The following is a 20,656-nucleotide window of genomic DNA, read 5'->3' on the forward strand; positions in this document are numbered from 1 at the left end:
CATGGAGGAGAAGCACAGCCGTCCAGCATATGGAGCAAGGAAAGAATGCAACCATGTGACCCAGGAAGATTTTCCCAAAAGGAAGAGAGAACTGAATCTTTAGTTAGAAGGTTATGCCATATATCTGGAAGTTCAGATGTAGAATGAATAAGATATACCCTGGTCTAAAGGTTCAGTAATTTGACCTTAGACAATAAAAGCAAGTCACACAAAATACTGGATAATTAAGTTGGTATCAGAATTCTCTACACCAGCAACCCCTGCAATAAAATATGAACAAGGTCCACGAACTTTTAAGGGAAATAAAATTATTTAAATAATATAATTTAAAATTAGGAATATAATTTTATATTATACTATTAAAAAGAATATAAAAAGATAAAAATAATATAAAATTGTTCTCAAAATATTATTATTCCAGTGAAGGCAATGAGCAGGCCGCCTTGACCTGAAAGAAGTCAGGGACTGTTGCAACCACAACCATTTCTTGAAAAAAAAAAACAAAAAAAAACACCCTGTGATGAAATTGACCCAAATGAGTTAAATCAGAAGAACAGACCCAGGAGTAGAAAAGCCACAGATGAAAAACAGTAGCAGTGGCAATGACAGAACACTAGTGAGCATTCAAACCATTATGATGCCACCTTAGGACTGAACAGTGGGGCAAGGGGGCATGGATGATTGTTAAAGAAACATAGAACTGTTAGGCATCTGACAAAATAAACATTGTATGAGCAAAAAATAATCAAGTGTGCGGAAATGGAGAGGAAATGTGATTATAGATTATTACTATGAAAACATGCAGTTAAATTTTCATAACTTTTTCTGTGCATTAAATTGTGTGTATGTGTGTGTTTTCAAGTATGTAATTTGTAGCTGCTGGTCAGAATGTCATTTTGTTTCTCTTTTGCTTTTTCTTCTGTTAGGTTCAAACTAAATTAAATAGCTCTTACTAGAAAAAAAGCTCATATGTTATCGAAGCCATTACCCTCTATCTAGCCTTCTACCAGTATATTTGCTTAAAGAGATATCCAGAATGATGGTCACCAACTGTAAACATAATGGCGGGATATTAGATGATTTCTTCTCTTCTTTGCGCTGTTTTGTGTTGCTTGATTTTTTTTTTTAATGAGCCCATGTTTTTATACAAGCTGTAAAATCATTACTGGTAATCTTAAATATCATCAGTATTCTAATTGCTTCTTAGTCCTTGTTTCTTAAATTGTAGTGTTGACAAACACCAGAAAGAGCTCTTGACAATATTTTTGCAACTCATCCCTAAGGTGTTGGCCACTACCCAGAGGCCAAAGGGCATGGGCTGTGGAAAACATCAGCTCTTGTAATAGGGTGCCTTTACCTTCTTATTGAATCATAAATCAAAACAGAATAGTGGACTGGTGAGCATAAAGTAGACTGACCTGAATCCCTGTGATGCTGATGGACAGGAGCATAGTGTACTGTGCTGTCAAACAAATGTCTGAACTGGCAAATGATTTTGGATGTTTGGAGTCCCTCTCAATCTCTGCACTTGGCTGCTGCGAGTGTCTTTCCCTTCCTCCATTGGGATTCTCCTGCCTCTGGGCCTTTGCACTTGCAATTCTCTCTTCTAGAGATACACCACGCCCTCTTCCTCCCTCATCACCCAGCTCCTTCTAGTGTTCAGGGCTTAGCTTTAGCCTCCTTTCCCTAGAAGGTCTTCCTTCCCTAACAAGGTTAGGAGCTCCTTCTGTATAATCAAAGACACTGGTCATTGGTTTTGCTGGGCACATTTATAAACATTCACTCAACATCATGCTTCTTAGCAGACTGGCCTCGGGCAAATAGGAATCTAGTTCAGCAAGTGTAAGGTCAGATTTCCTCCTTGCCTCATCTCAGCACATACTTCCTATTCCGTTTCTGGACTCTGCCAGGACGGTAACTCTTGTGGCCTCTATTACGAACAAACACCCCTCTCTTCCCTTCCCGCTACCCCATGGTCTCTTAGGTTTATTTTGCTCTCAGCAGGCCTCTTGGCCCCTGCTTCTGTTAGTAGCTACACCTTTTCTCGGTAATATTTCAAGTTCAAGCTCATTGGGGAGGGTAGCTGTTTTATTTAGCCTTTGTCCTCTAGCACCTGCCTTTCCCATAGGGAGGGGCATTCCCAGACTTGGAACAGGCCCCATCACTAAGGCCACAGACAGTGCCAGCGGGAGCTGGGGTCTGTGCACCATTCTTGAATTCCCCAGAATACCTTGCCTGGCCTTTAGTAAAAGAGACAGAAGTGAAAAAAAGTCTGTTACAAAGCAGCATGTACAAGGTGTGTGTTTTATATATCAAAGGAAATAGACCCTACATGTGTGTTTTATATATCAAAGGAAATAGACCGGTTATTATCAGTGAGTTTTTCTGGTGGGATTTCTAGTTATTTTTATTTTCTTGCTTTCAAAGTTTCTGTAATAGGCCAGGTGTGGTGGCTCATACCCGTAATCCCAGGACTTTGGGACACCGAGGGTGGATCACCTGAGGTCAGGAGTTCAAGACCAGCCTGGCCAACATGATGTAACTTCATCTCTGCTAAAAATACAAAAATTAGCTAGGTGTGATGGCAGGTGCCTGTAATCCTAGCCACTTGGGAGGCTGAAGCAAGAGAATCACTTGAAACCAGGAGGCAGAGGTTGTACTGAGTCAATATCATACCATTGCTCTCCAGCCTGGGTGACAGAGTGAGACTCCGTCTCAAAAAAAAAAAAAGTTTCTGTAATAAACGTTCTCATAGATAAGCCCTGAATCATTGCATTGTACAGAGCAGCGAAGATGAGAGCCAATTGCCTCTGCCATTTGGAAGCATGCTTTCTTTTCCCGTTTCTTGCTTCTGCCCCCAAATGATGTGTTTGTTGCCTTGCTCATTTCACCTGGGTGTCTTTTTCCTCCTCAGGTGACCAGATGACTGTGATCCCCTCGCACCTCCTCAACAGCTCCCCATCAGACCGGCAGATTAACCGGCTGGCCCAGAGACTGGGGCCCGAGTGGGAGCCTGTGGTGCTGTCTCTGGGGCTGTCCCAGACGGATATCTACCGCTGTAAGGCCAACCACCCCCACAATGTGCAGTCACAGGTGGTGGAGGCCTTCGTCCGCTGGCGGCAGCGCTTCGGGAAGGAGGCCACCTTCCAGAGCCTACACAATGGGCTGCGGGCCGTGGAGGCAGACCCCTCGCTGCTCCTGCACATGTTGGAGTGATGGTGCCTTCACCAGCCACTGGGCAGTGTGTCCCCGAGTCATGTGGGCTGAATCCTGACTTTCACTCAGAGCAGGTGGTTTTTGGTTTGGCTTTTTTATTCTTAATAACCCTCAGATGGAAGGAGAAAACAGGGTTTCCACTAGACATTACTTCAAAGGCCGGATTACTCAGCAGATCTCCCACATTGGCTCAACATTTTTTTGTTTTTAATTGCTTGAAGATTGCATTGTTGGAATTGTTCAGTTTTTCAATGTGTAATGGCTTTTTAATAGACTAGTAAATCACAGTGGTTCAAAAAATATAGATATGTCATCACATTACAGGGAGGAGTTACAAAATATATGTAAAACATTTATGTTGTCTGAGGACTGAACTATGGACTTCACTGTTCATAATGATACAATAATAAAATGTGAATTACTGTATATAATGTGTCTCGTTCATGAGAAAGTACTGTGTTGCGTTTTTTTTTTTCCTTCTCATTCCTGTGTTGCATAGATTAAGGGTATGAAATTACAATAGTCTTTTTTTTTGTTTTTGGAACAGAATTAGCAGTAACAGTGAAATGGTTACTTTCCCTAGTCAGGATAAATAGCTCAGGCAGGATGTCTGTATTAAATATTGTAAGACACTAAAGCTCCCTGCAAAGACCAGTTCAAGTACCAGCATGCATACCTGAGCCCTTCATCTTTAAAAGATTGCGCAAGAAAATCCTGTGCTGTTTATTGAAAGCATTAAGTCAGGGGACGAGAGGGGGTGTGGTCTTTCCATTGAAGCCAGAATGATTGAAGTGTTGTGCTCCTAAGGAGTGTGATTTAGTCTTCTGTCCTTTTATCAATAGCACAGGGTGCTTTGAGAATGCTTTTCTATTTTCAAGGTTTTTCCTGTATTTGATCTCATTTGGACTTCTCAGCAATCCTGTGAGGCAGTGGGCAAGGTGGTTCACCTCCTTCTGTAGAGAGATTAAGCGATTGGCCCAGGGTGAAGGAGCTTGGGCGCCAGCTCTTGAGCCCTTTCCAACTGCTCCACGGGGCATCTCCCCTTCTCTCTTGCATGCTCATTGAAGAAGCTCGAATCCTGGTCCCCGCCTTCTAGCTGTATGGCCTCGGACAAGTTACTTACCCTCTCTACGCCTCAGTTTCCTCATTGGTAGGATGGGGAAATGATTGTACTCACCTCTGAGGTCTTTCTGATGATTAAAGCAATCATGTCCGCCAAGAGCACATCCAGATGCGGCTCATTGTCAGCTTTCAGGAAATGGCAGCTGTTAATTTGCCACCGCTGTGGCTGAAGGTAGAGTTAGACCACAGGCAAAGCTGAATAGTGGCTGAAAGCTGAGGGCACGGGGAGGAGCTACTGTTGGCACATTTCTTACTAGGCTTTAAAATGGGATTGGATTTTATAAACTTTTCAATGGGGCCAATCTGTTATCTCTCCTTAATAATTATGGAATCTGTTTCCTACTTCTTTTTTTTTTGCGGGGCGGGGAACGGAGTTTCGCTCTTGTTACCCAGGCTGGAATGCAATGGCCCGATCTCAGCTCACCGCAGCCTCCGCCTCCTGCGTTCAGGCAATTCTCTTGCCTCAGCCTCCTGAGTAGCTGGGATTACAGGCACGCGCCACCATGCCCAGCTAATTTTTTGTATTTTTAGTAGAGACGGGGTTTCACCATGTTGACCAGGATGGTCTCAATCTCTTGATCTCGTGATCCACCCGCCTCGGCCTCCCAAAGTGCTGGGATTACAGGCGTGAGCCACCGCGTGCGGCCCCTATTTCCTACTTCTAACGTAACTTGGGATTTTTCAAAATGGAGGAAAAAAAATCATGCTTTTTACTTCTCTCTACTCCAAGAATAAGTTTATAGAATGGCAGACTTGAGCATGAAGTGAGTGCTTAAAAAGATGACAGTAGTGTGTGGATAACATCCTCTCAGGCATCTTGTAACCATGTTCCCATTACTAAAAAAGAGCTACTATGCCACAGTTTATTCTTTCATCGAATTCAGTTCAAAAGGATAGTCCACTGGCCTTATCAGCTTGAATTTTCCATTTTGTAGCCCAGCCAGTAATTCATTATCTTGTAAAATTCTCATTCTTTTGGCTATATCCCTGCGCCCAGTGATAGACTATACTGCTGTGGCATCTTCAGTGAATCACTTGTCATTTTGAACCTGGGACTTGTTACATTGCTGTCTTCCCCTTAGTTTCCTAATGGAGAGTTCCGTTTGCTTTTGTTCTCACAGCTCAGAGTCGCATTCATGGATGAGTGAGTAGAGCTGGGCTCTGCTGCATCTAACTGGATGGCATTTTAGAAGCAGGTCTGATGATTAGCTGGGTCATCTCTCCGCCATTCACCATTCACAAGGAATCTGTCACACATAAAGACCCGTGTGGGCTCTGTCAGCAGTGAGAGACTATTAGTGAAGAACGAGCCCATGATGGGCCAGACAGACAGGGCCAAGGGGGCCCTTAGAGAGCTCTGACTTGTTGCCCTTAATGAGCAGAGTGTTTTCACCACCAAATGGTAGCAGCACCTCCCTCAGCCTGCTCATGTGCTTGCAGAAGACTTGCCGAGTAGAACAGAGCAGCTGAATCCCTATCTTGGTTCTCCCTCTGGCCATGAAGAATAATGCTACACAGCAGCCGCCTGCCTCCTAAGAGAACTGGGGAGGTGATGTGCCTGCAGGGATTTTCTGTGTTTTTGCATGGGAGAAGATTCTACAATTCCAGAGACTGTCTACCCCCAGGAAAACTCTGAATGAGTGCATTGAGGTGGCAAGAGCATTTGCAGGCACTGGCAGAAATATAGTCTTGCACCACTTTGGTTTCGGTTAGAGAGAGAGAGAGAGAGTGTGTGTGTGTGTGTGTGTGTGCGTGTGTGTGTGCATGCGCATATGCATGTATGAGTGTGGCCCCTAATGTTTTTAAAACTGTAACTTTTATTAAATTTTCTCAACATAAAGTACATGTTTATTATGGCAGTTTGAAAAAAAAATAAGATGAAGAAAAATAAAAATTATCCCTACTCCCATCTAAGCACTGTACATACCGATTTTTATCTCTGCCCTCCAGTTCATTTGCTATGCCCGCATACTCTTTTTATAAAAAGAAGAGGATTTTCTCTGCATTGCATTATAAAAGGTGTTGTATTTTCCAACTGATAATGCACTTGACTTATTTTTTTTGTCAATGGGAGGACTATATAGAGAGACTAAAATGTGTAATTAAAATGATGCATCTTTTTAATATTCCTCAATGGCATACTCCAAATGGTCTTTATATATTCATGGCTTAAAATTAACTAAGTTTTAAATTTTATAACAATGGGATTATGTTGTACCTGCTCCTTTACAATTGGCCTCTTTTATATAACATAAAACTGTCTTTCGGTGTCATTATTTCTCTATGCCAATGATTTCTAAAATCCTCTGTGTTCCCAACACACTTTCAAGTCCTATAATTTTTGGTGGCGTGTTTGAAGCGATTAAAAGACACTGAGCTACTAAGTATAGCGATGTCTTTCACTCTCAAAACCCTTGTCCCACTTTTTGCTCCATCCCCATTTGGAATCACATTACACTATTTGAATAGAGCTGTTTACAGCTTCCCTCTGTGCATTCTAATATCCTCAAAAAGCAAAGTTAAGCACAGTCTGGGCTTTACTCTGAGATTTTATGTCTTCCTTACAGCAAGATGGCCTCTACACCGCCTGATGATCCAATCAGTGTTGTGTTCCATTTCCACAAGAGTACGTGTTGCAGGAGGGCAATGAAATTTTACCTGTTGATCAAAATTTGATGGCACACTTAGCAAGGGTTGACAGCCTATGCTTTGCCGCTCTTCTGTGCCCTCGTTTTCAGTGGCGGGATACCTTTCCAGTATGTGGATGTGCCATCACGTCTTAACCACTTCTCTGCATGGATCTTTAGGTCGGTTTTGCTTTTTCATTATTATAAACAGTGATGCAAGGAAGGGAGTGTTTGTGGTCAAGTCTTTACATTCATCAGAGATTACAATGAACTAGATCCCCGCTTTGTTTAGTGCAGAATGTATTTTAGTTTTGTTCTCAATTAGCTTTTTTATATAGCAAACCACCCCCAAGATGTAATGGTTTAAAACAACAAATGTATGGTTCAAAATTGAGCCCATAATTCTGTGAGCTGGCTGGGCTTGCTCTTCCACTCTGGGCCAGCTCAGCTGATCTCTGCTGGGGGCTCTCTTGTGCATCTGTGGTCAGCTGGTGGGTTGGCTCAGGCAGGATGCCCTAGGGTGGACTCACTCATGTGTCTGGGAAGTCACAGGCTATTTCCTGAGGCAACAGGTCACATGTGGCTAGGTCACATGCCTTTGATCTGTCCGGTTACCCTGTCATCTTTACTTGGTAGTAGTGACGGGGGTTCCCCAGGCAGCAAGAAGGCAAGCCCCCATGTGCAACACCTTTCCTCTGTTTGCATCCCTTTTGCTGACATCTCTGGCCAAAGCCAGTCATGTGCCAGCTCAGAGTCCAGACAGGAGGGCGCTACCAAAAGGCATGGAGAGAGGAGGGGAATAATTTGGGTCCATTTTTTGCAGTCCACCACAGCCAATATTTTTAAATTGAGATTTCTGGGCCCTATTGAAAAACAACCTTTGGCTACTCTGGATCCCTGTCCTCAAATCGCAGTAACAGGCAAGCTTTTTCCAGCATGCCACTGTCCTTCCCATCCCCCACCCGACAGAATGCACGTCCTTTACCCAGCTCCGTCCATCTGCTCAGCCCCACACATATTTGTGTTTGTGGCCTCTACACATATAAGCATGATGATGCTTAGCATAATCTCCTAGAAATGGAATTGCCAGGCTTAAGTATTAATAACATACTTTGAAAAACTATTTTGACTTTTTAATACTTTGTAAAAGCTTTAAAAAATATTTTAGGGCCAGGTATGGTAGCTCACCCTTATAATCCCAGCATTGGGAGGACGAGGCAGGTGGATCACTTGAGCTCTGCCTGGGAAACATTGTGAAACCCCATCTCTACTAAAAATACAAAAATTAACCAGGTTGGATGGCCAGCACCTGTAATTTCAGCTACTCTGGAGGCCGAGGCCGGAGAGTCGCTTGAACCAGGAAGCGGAGGTTGCAGTGAGCCGAGATCGTGCCACTGCACTACAGTCTGGGCAACAGAACAAAACTCTGTCTTAAAAAAATTTTTTAGAACTACTTTTGCTCCAGCAAAACATAACGTATGTGGTTTAAATGCCAGTTAGTTCCACGAGGCTTTGGTGGCCTGCTGTTGAAAGTTGCTGTTGGATACACACACATGCGTGCACACACACACACACACACACACACGCACACTCACAGCTCTGAGGCAATAGGATGAGTCTGTCTTCATCCCTTTCGCTAGGGAGTTCCCCAGGTGTGGTATCTTTGGACCGAGCCTCCCCTCATTCAGTTATTCAGCAAACACTCAAGCAGAGGCTAGTACACACCAGTCACTCTGCTAAGCAGGGAAGAGAAAAATTACCAATAATCTTCTCCAGGAACTCACTGTTTGACCAATGAGACAGATGTAAAGCTCCAATTACAACACGATGCAATCAAGCCTGTGCCTGAGTATCGAGTCTATGGGAATGCAGAGGAGAAATGATTCATTTGCCTGGCTTCTTAGGAAGCGAGAGGTATGGGAAATAGCCACTATCACTTGGACAAGTTACTCTACCTCTGGGTGCCAGTTTCCCCACATGTAACATGCAGACAATAACAGTACCCACCCATGCTCACAGTGAGGATTCCATGAGATGAAAGGTATAACACCCTTAGAACAGTGCCTGGTAGAGGAGATGTTTTGTTGAACCATTGAGTTTAATTCTTTTGGCTACTAGGGTTTTTCTGATCTTCACCCGTCCAGAGCTCTGAGAGTGTGAGGGTAGAATCACCTCCTGCAGATGTTTGTGGTGTAGAAACAAACTGCATAGTCCCTTAGTATCTTTATCAGGACTTTAAAGATAAGGGTGGCACACTTCAGAGCATACTCAGAGTTGGGGTGGATTCTGATCTAACAGTTGGCCATCATTAAAGGAATACCTACAGCCATTGAGCAAATTCTTGCTGATTACAAAACACTATGCAAGTTACCAGAGATTCAAAGATGAATAAGACATAGTCTCTGCCCTGCAGGATCTCAGCCTACGGGGGAAGCAGCTATAACCCCCAGCAACTATGGCCAGCACAGAGGGAGCAATTAAGTTGGCCACAGAGGAGGTAATACTTCAACTGAGCTTTTGTAAGTCCTGCCCAAATTAGCACGTTGGTCTTTTTGGGAGGCATTAATGTGTATGGGCAGCTGAATTCCATTTAATTTATTTTACATCCAGTTTGACAAATGGTACTCCTTGCCATGGATATGCAAGATAAATATGCCTCCAAAATCTGATCTCAGAGCAATTTAGAAACTAAGAGACTCTTGTTGACAAACCAAGTGGTGAATATCCTATGCATCAAGATGACAGTGACATTGAGAAACGTTTATTAATCCACAGTGGAGTCAAGATCAGGCTTCAAGTTTTAAGTATTAGGCATATTTTGGGGTTCTTTTCTATGACATCTATTCCTTTTCCTCTAAAACTCCCACAGATTAAAATTAGGTGTTGCTGGCATACAGGGAATGTTTTTAATGTAATAACTCCCTGTTTACTTCTTGGAAGTATAAACAGAGCTTAGAAGAACAGGGACGTCTATCTTGTTGGCATTTACGGTTCTTACAGGAAAATTAAAGTCTCACAAAGACACAGTTTAGTGAGCCAATTAAGCCTTGTCTATTAAACTAATGCAAAATATATGGCAGTAATTCTGATAGCTATTTTTAATTCAAAGCATAGACTATGAAATCCAGGTTTGAGCACTTAAAAATGAAAAACTCAACATCTTGGCAATATTCGTATGTTTCCATTTCATTTTCATATTCTATCTCTAAGCAGGCCGATTTTTGATGTCAAATTACATTCTTAATGGAGAATATTTGGAAATATAAAATGGGTTGGATTTGATCAAATAGTTACTAGTCTTTCTTTTGGTGACATATGACCTCCTACATGTCAGCTTCTAGAAGATGAATCAATTTTGTGAGGACTTGGCCAGTATCAAGGTCTTCAGCATGACTCATCAGCTCGTTGCTAATCCGAGGACAGCAAATGCCTGCAAACGCTGTAAGTAAGCCCAGTTATAGACTGCTGATGAATTTGGTGCTCCTGGTATGTGCCCTGGACAAGAATGAAGGTGCCTGTCTGGGGAATATTTCTTTGAATATAAATAGTAGGTAGTGGTTTATCTTAGTCCATTTAGTGTTGCTACATAGGAATACCTGAGGCTGGGTAATTTATACAGACAAAGGGTTTATTTGGCTCACGATTCTGCTGACTACAAGATTGGGCATCTGGTGAAAACCTTGGGCTACTTCTACTCATAACAGAAAGTAAAGGAGAGCTGCCCTGTACAGAGATCACATGGCAAGAGGGGAAGCAAGAGGCTGTAGACATGTGATGGATGACAGTCACCATCTTCCAGGGACTTCTGCCTCCACTCCATCTCTTTACAACCAGAGCCCCTAGACAGGGAAAGACTGAGTCTTTTGTGGCTAGCACATTGGAGATAGTTGATTTCATGGGGAAATTGTATAGAGTGACATTTACTTTTTGTGCTGGGAAATTACTTCCAACAATATATTTTTGTCCAACCATCTGCTTGAATCAAGTTTCTGTCAGCCTCTGGAAGTAATAATTATTCCCTGCTCTGAAACCGAGCTTCATGCTGGCTTTCTGCTGAGGGAGCAGACCCTTTGGCTGTCTGTTATCTATTGTCAAGAGTTCTTTTGTCACTCACTATAGTCAGCTGCTGATTTTCCAACAGACACTTTAAGGCTATAAATAAACCCTCTCAACACGAGTCCCCTCCTTATGAAAGTATGAAAGACAAAATCCACCAGTAAATTAGGTTATGATTTTTATTCAGGCTGTTGCAATAGGAGGACATCATTTCTTGTTAGAAATACCTTAAAGAAAAGGAACGAGCCTGGGTTTTATGGAGACAGAGTCTTATGGGAGAATGAAGAAGGATGGAAGTGGGTCTTACTTCAGAATATGTAAAGGCTGTGTGGTCCTTGGCAATTAGCCAGTTCCTACAACCCAAAAGGGCAGATGATTTCTTAACATCATTACTTTTTTTTTTTTTCGAGGCAGAGTCTCGCTCTGTCGCCCAGGCTGGAGTGCGGTGGCGCGACGTTGGCTCACTGCAACCTCCATCTCCTGGGTTCGAGCGATTCTTCTGCTTCAGCCTCCCGAGTAGCTGGGACTACAGGCATGTGCCATCATGCCCAGCTCGTTTTTGTATTAGTAGAAATGGAGTTTCACCATATTGGCCAGGCTGATCTCGAACTCCTGACCTCGTGATCTGCCCGCCTTGGCCTCCCAAAATGCGGGGATTACAGGCATGAGCCACTGCACCTGGCAACATCTAAACTTTTTAAGAGTCTAAGACTTAGGTTAAGTTCAATATTGTCAGTCCTCCCTTTTGTTGAAAATGAACATCATTGCCACTGTTGGGACTCAGAAGCAGCCTCAGAAGGGAAGTCTCTGTCTGACTTTCTTCTGCCCCCCTGTCTCTCACCCCTCATTCTTCCCTGAGATAAGCCATAGAAACTAATCCCTCTTCCCCAAGATGGGTCATAGAAACTAGAACTCCTTTTTCCCAAAGCCAGCCATTAACCAAAAAATATTATTCTAACCTTCCACCATCCTTCTGTATAACAGTTGGCCATTAAGAATCTAAGACCTTTATCCCAGAGGGGTCCCACCCCATATCTGGGAGGAAGGAATGCTGCACAGAGAGGCCAAGAAGAATCTGAACAGCCAGGCCTTGCAAGGTTTCTCCACCCAGTCTGTTTCCGTTAGGTCATACCCTTTTTTTGTCCAATCACATTTCCCTGCTTCATCAAACCTAAGCATAAAATCAGATAGCTTCTCCTGTATCTCTGGGTCTTCATTCTGAAAGCTCCCCTGTCGTGTAAAAGTATGATCAAATAGGCTGTTCATTGTTTGAAGCAATAAAGTGCAAATGAAACCCTGTCTTTACATCCACAATTGGGCATATGCTTCCATAAACACCTGATTATGTGTGTAAATGAGTGTTTTACACACCCAGTTACCTGTTTGCTATATTTATATTTTTACAGTCAATGTAAGTGCTTTCGTTTTTAAAATGAAATTGTTTTAAATTGTTAAAAGAAAAACTATGATCAAATACAGTCGTTATTTTTTTTCTGGTTAACCTGTCTTTTGTTATAGGGTGTCGGCCACGATCCTTATGATGGGGAGGAGAGGAATCATTCATTTTCTACTCTGTCCCACTGAACAACTTAGAGATGACCTAAGGCCTCATTACCTGTGTGGAATAACTGGGAATTGGAAGGTGAGGTCCAATCATATCCAAGTCTTGGCATCAAACTGTGAAATACAAAAGGTACTGGGTAATTAAGGATATGATTTTATTCATGCTGTGGCAATAGGGAGAACATTTATTAATGAAGAATAACTCAAAGAAAAGGAAGGAGTCCTTCATGGGAGCCATTGGGAAGGGTGAAGGTGGATCTTATCACAGAATATTCTAGGGCTGGTTTGTCCTTTGTGGGGATGGCTGTTTCTTTTGAAACACAAAAGGGTGGGAGATTTCTCTCTCTCTCTCTCTCTCTCTCTCTCTTTTTTTTTTTTTTTAAGAGACAGAGTCTCACTCTGTGTCCTCATCTGGAGTGCAGTAGTGTAATCACAGCTCACTGAAACCTCAGCCTCCTGGGCTCAAGGGATCTACCTCAGCCTGCCAAGTAGCTGAGACTACAGAACTATAGGTGTACACCACCACAACCAGCTAATTTTTTTTTTTCTTTTTGTAGAGACGAGGTCTTCCTGTGTTGCCCAGGCTGATCTTGAGCTCCTTGGCTCAAGCCGTCCTCCTGCCTTGACCTCCCATAGTGCTGGGATTACAGACATGAGCCACTATATTTGGCCCAGTAGGGGATTTCTTAACCATCCCTCCTTTTAGGGAGCAAAAGTCTTAGAGAAAGTTTAACAGTGTCAAAATTGTTCAGCTTTTAAGAGGCCAAAGCAAATTTGAAGAAAAAAAAAAAAGGTTTTTATAAGGTTTAGGTCTGAGATATTGTCAGAATTCTAGCATCTTAACTGTTTGCTTGCTCTATAAAGGACACTTAAGCTAACTCCTTATTTAATTTGAGTAAAGAAAAACAAATGGCCTGTCTGACCAAAGCTAAACAACAGGAAAGGAAACATAGCTCCTTTCTCTTACTTTCCTAGAGAACCATGGACCAATTTTCAGTTTGGGCCAATCATGGAAACTTTTTCTGTAGCTTACAGAAATTCATTCAACGTGCATTTTTTGAGCACCTGACACGTGCCAGGCATGAATATATGTGGTGGGATATAGCAGTCAATGTGTCAGTCCATAATTTCTCCCCTTGAGCCCCTTGCTATGGAGAAAGAGAATGCAGCAAAGGGCAGGGAGAGCCAGGGGAAGGAGCAGTATCGTTTTCAAAAGGGCGGCCAGAGAAGACCCCCACAAGAAGGTGATAGGAGTGAAAACCTGAGGGAAAGAGCCATGCTGAGGCCTGAAAGAGCATTTAGGGCAGAGGATACAATAAAATGGGAATGCCCCGATATGGGAGCTGTTAACATAATTAATCAGGAGGCCATTTAGCTGAGCCACCTTCAGCACCTTGGGTTCCTACTGAAGCAAATGGAACACCAACTCAATATAAACAATAAAATGAAACAAACGTAACCAATCAGAAACTGCCAGCTAACTTCTAACTAGAGACTTTACCAATCAGAAACTGCCAACTGACCTCTCACTAGGGACTTTCTGCCTTAACCAGTCAAAAATCTTTTTTTGTCTGGCTTCCATGAACCTTATAAAAGCACCCTCCTCTCCTTCCCTCGGAGTGCTGTGCTGCTGGTCTGGTGCTGTCCGATTCATGAATCATTCAAAGCTCAAATAAGCTCATGAAATTTTAATATGCATAAATTTATCTTTTAACAGAACTTGCCAGGCATTTTCAAGGAACAGCAAGGAGCTCAGAGTGTCTACAGTACAGTTGTAAAGAGAGGAAGAGTAGTGGCTGAGGCCTGAGACCTCAGGGAGCAGAGGCCTTAGCATCGTACAGACAACTGTGACGACTTTGAATGTTACTCAGGTTAAGGCAGGAAGGTACGGACATGATGGCTTTGAGCAGAGATGGGACATCACATATTTTCTTTTTTTTTTATTTTATTTTATTGCATTTTAGGTTTTGGGGTACATGTGAAGAACATGCAAGATTGTTGCCACACACGTGGCAGTGTGATTTGCTGCCTTCCTCCCCATCACCTATATCTGGCATTTCTCCCCATGCTATCTCTCCCCAACTCCCCACCCTCCACTGACCCTCCCCTATTTTCCCCCAACTGACCCAAGTGTGTAGTGCTCCCCTCCCTGTGTCCGTGTGTTCTCATTGTTCAACACCCGCCTATGAGTGAGAACATGCGGTGTTTGATCTTGTGCTCTTCTGTCAGTTTGCTGAGAATGATGGTTTCCAGGTTCATCCATGTCCCTACAAAGGACACAAACTCATCGTTTTTGATGGCTGCATAATTTTCCATGGTGTATATGTGCCACATTTTCCCTGTCCAGTCTATCATCGATGGGCATTTGGGTTGGTTCCAGGTCTTTGCTATTGTAAACAGTGCTGCAATGAACATTCGTGTGCACGTGCCCTTATAGTAGAACGATTTATAATCCTTTGGATATATACCCAGTAATGGGATTGCTGAGTCAAATGGAATTTCTATTTCTAGGTCCTTGAGGAATCGCCACACTGTCTTCCACAATGGTTGAACTAATTTACACTCCCACCAACAGTGTAAAAGCGTTCCTATTTCTCCACATCCTCTCCAGCATCTGTTGTCTCCAGATTTTTTAATGATCGCCATTCTAACTGGCGTGAGATTGTATCTCAATGTAGTTTTGATTTGCATTTCTCTGATGACCAGTGATGATGAGCATTTTTTTCATGTGTTTGTTGGCCTCATGTATGTCTTCTTTTGTAAAGTATCTGTTCATATCCTTTGCCCACTTTTGAATGGGCTTGTTTGTTTTTTTCTTGTAAATCTGTTTTAGTTCTTTGTAGATTCTGGATATCAGCCCTTTGTCAGATGGGTAGACTGCAAAAATTTTTTCCCATTCTGTTGGTTGCTGATTCACTCTAATGACTGTTTCTTTTGCCGTGCAGAAGCTGTGGAGTTTGATTAGGTCCCATTTGTCTATTTTGGCTTTTGTTGTCAATGCTTTTGGTGTTTTGTCCATGAAGTCCTTGCCTACACCTAGGGACATCACATATTTTCAAAGGGTCACCCTAGCTTGCGTGATAAGAAGATTGAAGCAGGCAGATCAGTGAGGAGCTGTTGCACTGCTCTTGAGAAGATGGGGGCTCTGATCAAGATGGCCATGGTGAAGTGTGGTAGATGCTGCTTAGGTCTCCTTTGAGAATTAAACATTTATTCCTCCAGCAACTGGCCTTTGGCTCCAGCTGATGGCCTTTGGCTGTCACCTCTTCCAGAATTGCCTCTGCTAAAGACAGCTCTCTTGCCCACTGGCACTTCCCCTTCCTGGAGGCTTGTCAGTGACGGCTACAGAGGCTTGGCCCTGTACCTCGACTCAGGACAACTCCTAAGGGCTATCCCAGTTCAGAGCTCCTCAAGGAGTCCACTCAGGCCTTCTTCCTTGTGACTGCCTCACAGCCCAACTTCCCCTTTTCCGCAGGCATTGATCCCAAGAGTACCCCCTAATAAACTCCCAGCCTACTCAGCTCCATCTCAGACCCAGCTTCCAGGGAAACATAGCTTGTGCACTGAGGTGGTGAGCAGTGGTCAGGTTCTGAATATAGTTTCTTTTCTTTCTTTTTTTGAAGACAGGGTGATATGGTTTGGCAGTATCACCACACAAATCTCACCTTGAACTGTAATAATCTCCACGTGTCAAGGGCAGGGCCAGGTGGAGATTCTTGAATCCTGGGGGTGGTTTCCCCATACTGTTCTCGTGATAGTAAGTCTCATGAGATCTGATGGTTGTATAAATGGGAGTTCCCCTGCACAAGCTCTCTTGCCTGCCACCATGTAAGAGAGCCATTGTTTTTCCTGTGCCTTCCACCATGCCTTTGTGAGGCTTCCCCAGCCGTGTGGAACTGTGAGTTCATTAAACCTCTTTCCTTTATAAATTACCCGGTCTCAGGTATGTCCTTATTAGCAGCATGAGAAGAGGCTACTAGACAGGGTCTCACTCTGTTGCCCGGGCTGAGTGTAGTGTTGCAGTTATGGCCCACTGCCTCCTCAACCTCCTGGGCTCAAGCGATCCTCCTGCCTCAGCTGCCCGAATAGCTGGAAATATAGGCATGCACGAGCATGCCCACCTAATTTTTGCCCAGGCTGGTCTTGAGTTCCTGGGCTCAAGTAGTCCTCTTGCCTTGGCCTCCCAAAGGGCTGAAATGATGGGCATAAGCCACCACGCCTGGCCCTGAATATATTTTCAAGGCAGAACCAAATGATTTGGATGTGATGTTACAAGGGAATTTGATTATGAAACACTAAGGCTTTTGTCCTGAGCAATTGAAGGATGGAATCACTATTAACAGATGTGTAAAGGACCATGGAAAAGGCAGGTTTATTGGGTTTATTGGGGGGAGGGGCAGTCCATAGGAATGGAGAAAGAAGGTAGAGAATATATTAAAAATAAAAACAAACTTTTAATATTCATGCAGGTAAATGGTCAGATTCCATTTCTGGGAGCACATTCTTACCTTTGACTTTGAACACCTCCAACATTACACAGTTGTAATATACAATCTGTTGTATTGGGTACAGTAATGGGTCACTTAACAGCAGGGATACCAAAGATACATTCCAAGAAATATATCAGGTGATCGTTGTGCAAACATCAGAGAGTGTACTTCTACAAACTTAGGTGGCGTAGCCTATGGCTTTTAGTCTATAAATCTGGGCACCATGTTACTGTGCTGAATAGTATAGGCAACTGTAACACAATGGTAAGTATTTGTGTATCCAAACATATTCAAACCTAGAAAAGGCAATGTGTTGTGCCACTATGTTACAATGGCTACGACATCACGAGTAGGTAAGAATTTTTCAGCTCCATTACAATCTGATGTGTCGCCACCACCATTGTATATGTGGTACCTGAAACTGGGAATTTATAAAAGAAAGAGTTTTAATGGACTTATAGTTCCACATGGCTTCGGAGGCATCACAAAGGCATGGTGGAAGGCAAAGGAGAAACAAAAGCTCTTTTGCATGGTGTCAGGCAAGCGAGCTTGTGCAGGGAAACTCCCATTTATACAACCATCAGATCTCAAGAGACTTGCTTACTCACTACCACAGGAACAGTATGGGGGAACCACCCCCAGGATTCAAGGATTTCCACCTGGCCCTGCCCGTGACACGTGGAGATTATTACAGTTCAAGGTGAGATTTGGGTGGCGACACAGCCAAACCATATCACACTGTCTTCAAAAAAAGAAAGAAAAGAAACGATATTCAGAACCTGACCACTGCTCACCACCTCAGTGCACAAGCTAGGTTCCCCTGGAAGCTGGGTCTGAGGTGGAGCTGTGTGGGCAGGGAGTGGTCCCTTGTTGACTGAAACATTGTAATGTGGCACATAACTATATTTCATTTAATTTGAAGAACATCAAATTAATTAAAGACAGAAAATATGAATACATATTTTGTTCAGTTCAGTCCTTGTCCAGTGATTGTTAATTCTTAGAGACATAGAGAATCCAAGTAGTCTTACAAAGGAACAAAGCTAGGCTATCAGCGCATCCACCAGGTAATGTCTCCAGCAGTATTTTTTTCTACAAGGCCCGTGGGACAATAATAGACTCCGAGGAGAAGTTGAAAATAGGCAAAGATGCTTACAAACTACCTGTATCATGCTCCCCAGGGATAATTCCAAGGCAACACTGAAATAATCAAAATGACATGACACCATCTTGTACAGATGGAGGTTCACAGTAGGAAAGTTTGCTGTAGGGAATAGGAGTTATAGATGAATCTTGAGCTGGGGCTTGCCAGCAGTGTGGAGTCAGTGGAAAGCTTGGGGAATGTGTGCTAGGGGGTGGGGGAAGATGAGAGAGGGCCGGGAAGCGAAGATAAGATGCCTAGGAGGAGCAGTTGTGAGTCTGCCTCCTGTGAAAATTACATCTGTTAAGTAAGGTGGGGCAAGTCGGCTAATTTTTAAAAACGGACCAGGAATTTGGATTTCACCCTTTAGACTACCAAGGGAACAGAAGAAATCTCAACACTTTTAAAGTGCCATTGTGTACTGTGAATCTCCACATCAGAAATATGTGTTTTGCAAACTTATTTGACATTGGAAAACCTCTCTTCCATGATACCACCTATTTGCATCTTTGGAAATATTTGTCCTACAGACACATGGAGGTAGAGAACACTCAACCTTCAGATGTAATGGGAAAACTAGTGGATCAAAGGAGTCAATAATAACCAAGACTTTTCAAAGGATATGAACAGTATCTCAGGTGGTATGCAAAAAACACTGATTTATTCCCCTCCTCCCACAATTCATGCCCACTGTTAACCGCATATTATGGGACACATGGAGAGAGACCCATGGTTTTCTGGAACCTTCTTTTCCTTCTTTAATGATTAATAAATTGGTTACATTTTTCATCATATGGCTTGTATCCTTTCAAAATATCCCCTGGCTTGGTATCATACTGCATTTACGTTCCAGCAGTAGTTGTATTGCCTGTTCCTCAGCAGGCAGTGGGCATTGTCTCTGGCCGTTGTCAGATGCCAGATGGCACCTGTAAGACAAGCAGGAAGGAACTGGTCTTGCCCTATAACAGCAGGCCCAAGCCAGGAAAGCTCTGTCTATAGCCCAAGGCTTCTGCAGACTGTCCCCACGCTTGCCAGGACTTCTCATGTCTTTGCTACCTTTTCGTTTTGGCGGTCATTTGCTTACTGTGGTGCCTTCCCCACTAAGCCACCTGGTAATTGAACTTGACTTTTATCTTCCCTTCATTCTACTTCAGAATTGCTCAAACATAGCTTGTGTGCTTTTCCAGTGGGGCATCTAACAAATCTTTAGCTTTGGTTTAGCAATAGTTCCCAGTCAGAGGTGATACCAAATCCCCCCAGGTCTCTACTATGTGGCCTTTGAAATGCGTGGAGGAATTTTTGTGCATGTGCGGGGGAAACTGTCACCACACACTGGCAGAGGGTTAGGAGTAACATTACTGCCATGCGATGGGCATGGGCTGGGGCTAATCCTACAGAATGAAGAATTGCCCCACTCAATATACCAGTAACACCTCTCATAAGCACTACCGTATGCTTCATTTGAGTACCACTTTGCTAATTTTCAGTATCTAAACTATCACCTGTGCCATTATTAGTTTAATATTTTTCTTTGAATTAATTCACTTAAATTTTTAAAATTTATTCCAAACAGCAGTATACTTGAAATGATGGGTCAATGTTATTTATATATTTTACAGTACATGTAAAAATAAATACCTAACACCTAATACAATCTGTTCTTAATTAATGATACACATGTGAAGTTGCAACACGCTGGAGCTATGGCCACATATCCAGTTGGATTTTATTTATGTGTTTACTTTCTATATAGAGACAAGGTCTTGCTCTGCTGCCCAGGCAGGCACAGTCATAGCTTACCATAGCTTTAAACTCCCAGGCTCAAGTGATCCTTCCACTTCACCTCCCAAGTGGCAAGGATCACAGGTGTGTGCCACCATGCCTGGCTTATTTTTATGCTTTTTGTAGAGATGAGATTTCACTGTGCTGCTTAGGCTGATCTTGAACTCCTGACCTTAAGCAAGCCTCCATCCTCGGCCTCCTGAAGTGCTGGGATTACAGGCATGGGCCACCACGCCCAGCCTCCTATTGGATTTTGATGGGAACATTAGCCTCACGCACATTTTCTTTTCTGAACCAGGATGGTCTGTGCAAGCACACCACATAGACTCCTTAGCATGAGCCACATAAGGACAAAGGCCACATGTTTAGTTTCCCATAAACATCATTTATTTTATTTAAAGAAGTAGCCTATTCCAATGACAATGACAGCATTCTTGACCCGAACCAATTCTCTTTGCTGGTTCCAAAGTCAAGGATAAAAGTGATGGTCACTTGGCATTTGCCTCCTTGAAATTTAGCTCTCTGAGGCCCACCTGTGTCTTGTGCCCCCTCCTTTCCTAATGCAGGGTCTGGCACACAATGTCATGATTAACGAAGGTCTCAGTGAATGAATGAAAGCATAAACACAAAAATGTATGCACACTCTTCAGTATGGGGCA

The 20,656-nt window shown here is 43.1% G+C and overlaps 1 protein-coding gene across 5 annotated transcripts in view; it reads left to right on the plus strand.

Moving 5' to 3' along the window:
• The window catches only part of CRADD (CASP2 and RIPK1 domain containing adaptor with death domain), a 194,701-nt gene extending 174,609 nt beyond the window's left edge, over positions 1-20,092 (plus strand). For 3 of the 5 annotated variants that reach the window (XM_032297883.1, XM_032297891.1, XM_032297887.1), the window contains one exon: positions 2,915-3,647. In XM_032297883.1, coding sequence (XP_032153774.1) covers positions 2,915-3,216 — 302 coding nt within the window. In that variant the 3' untranslated portion in view covers positions 3,217-3,647. Of the gene's footprint in view, positions 1-2,914; positions 3,648-10,299; positions 11,426-12,539; positions 12,664-19,970 lie in introns of those variants that run through there. The other 2 variants (XR_004275038.1, XM_032297933.1) reach the window with 2 other exon arrangements.
• Positions 20,093-20,656: the final 564 nt, after the last annotated feature.

This window comes from Sapajus apella, unplaced genomic scaffold, assembly GCF_009761245.1.
Source record: "Sapajus apella isolate SASKATOON/1434 unplaced genomic scaffold, GSC_monkey_1.0 scaffold2, whole genome shotgun sequence".
In the NCBI taxonomy this organism is placed as follows: Eukaryota; Metazoa; Chordata; class Mammalia; order Primates; family Cebidae; genus Sapajus; species Sapajus apella.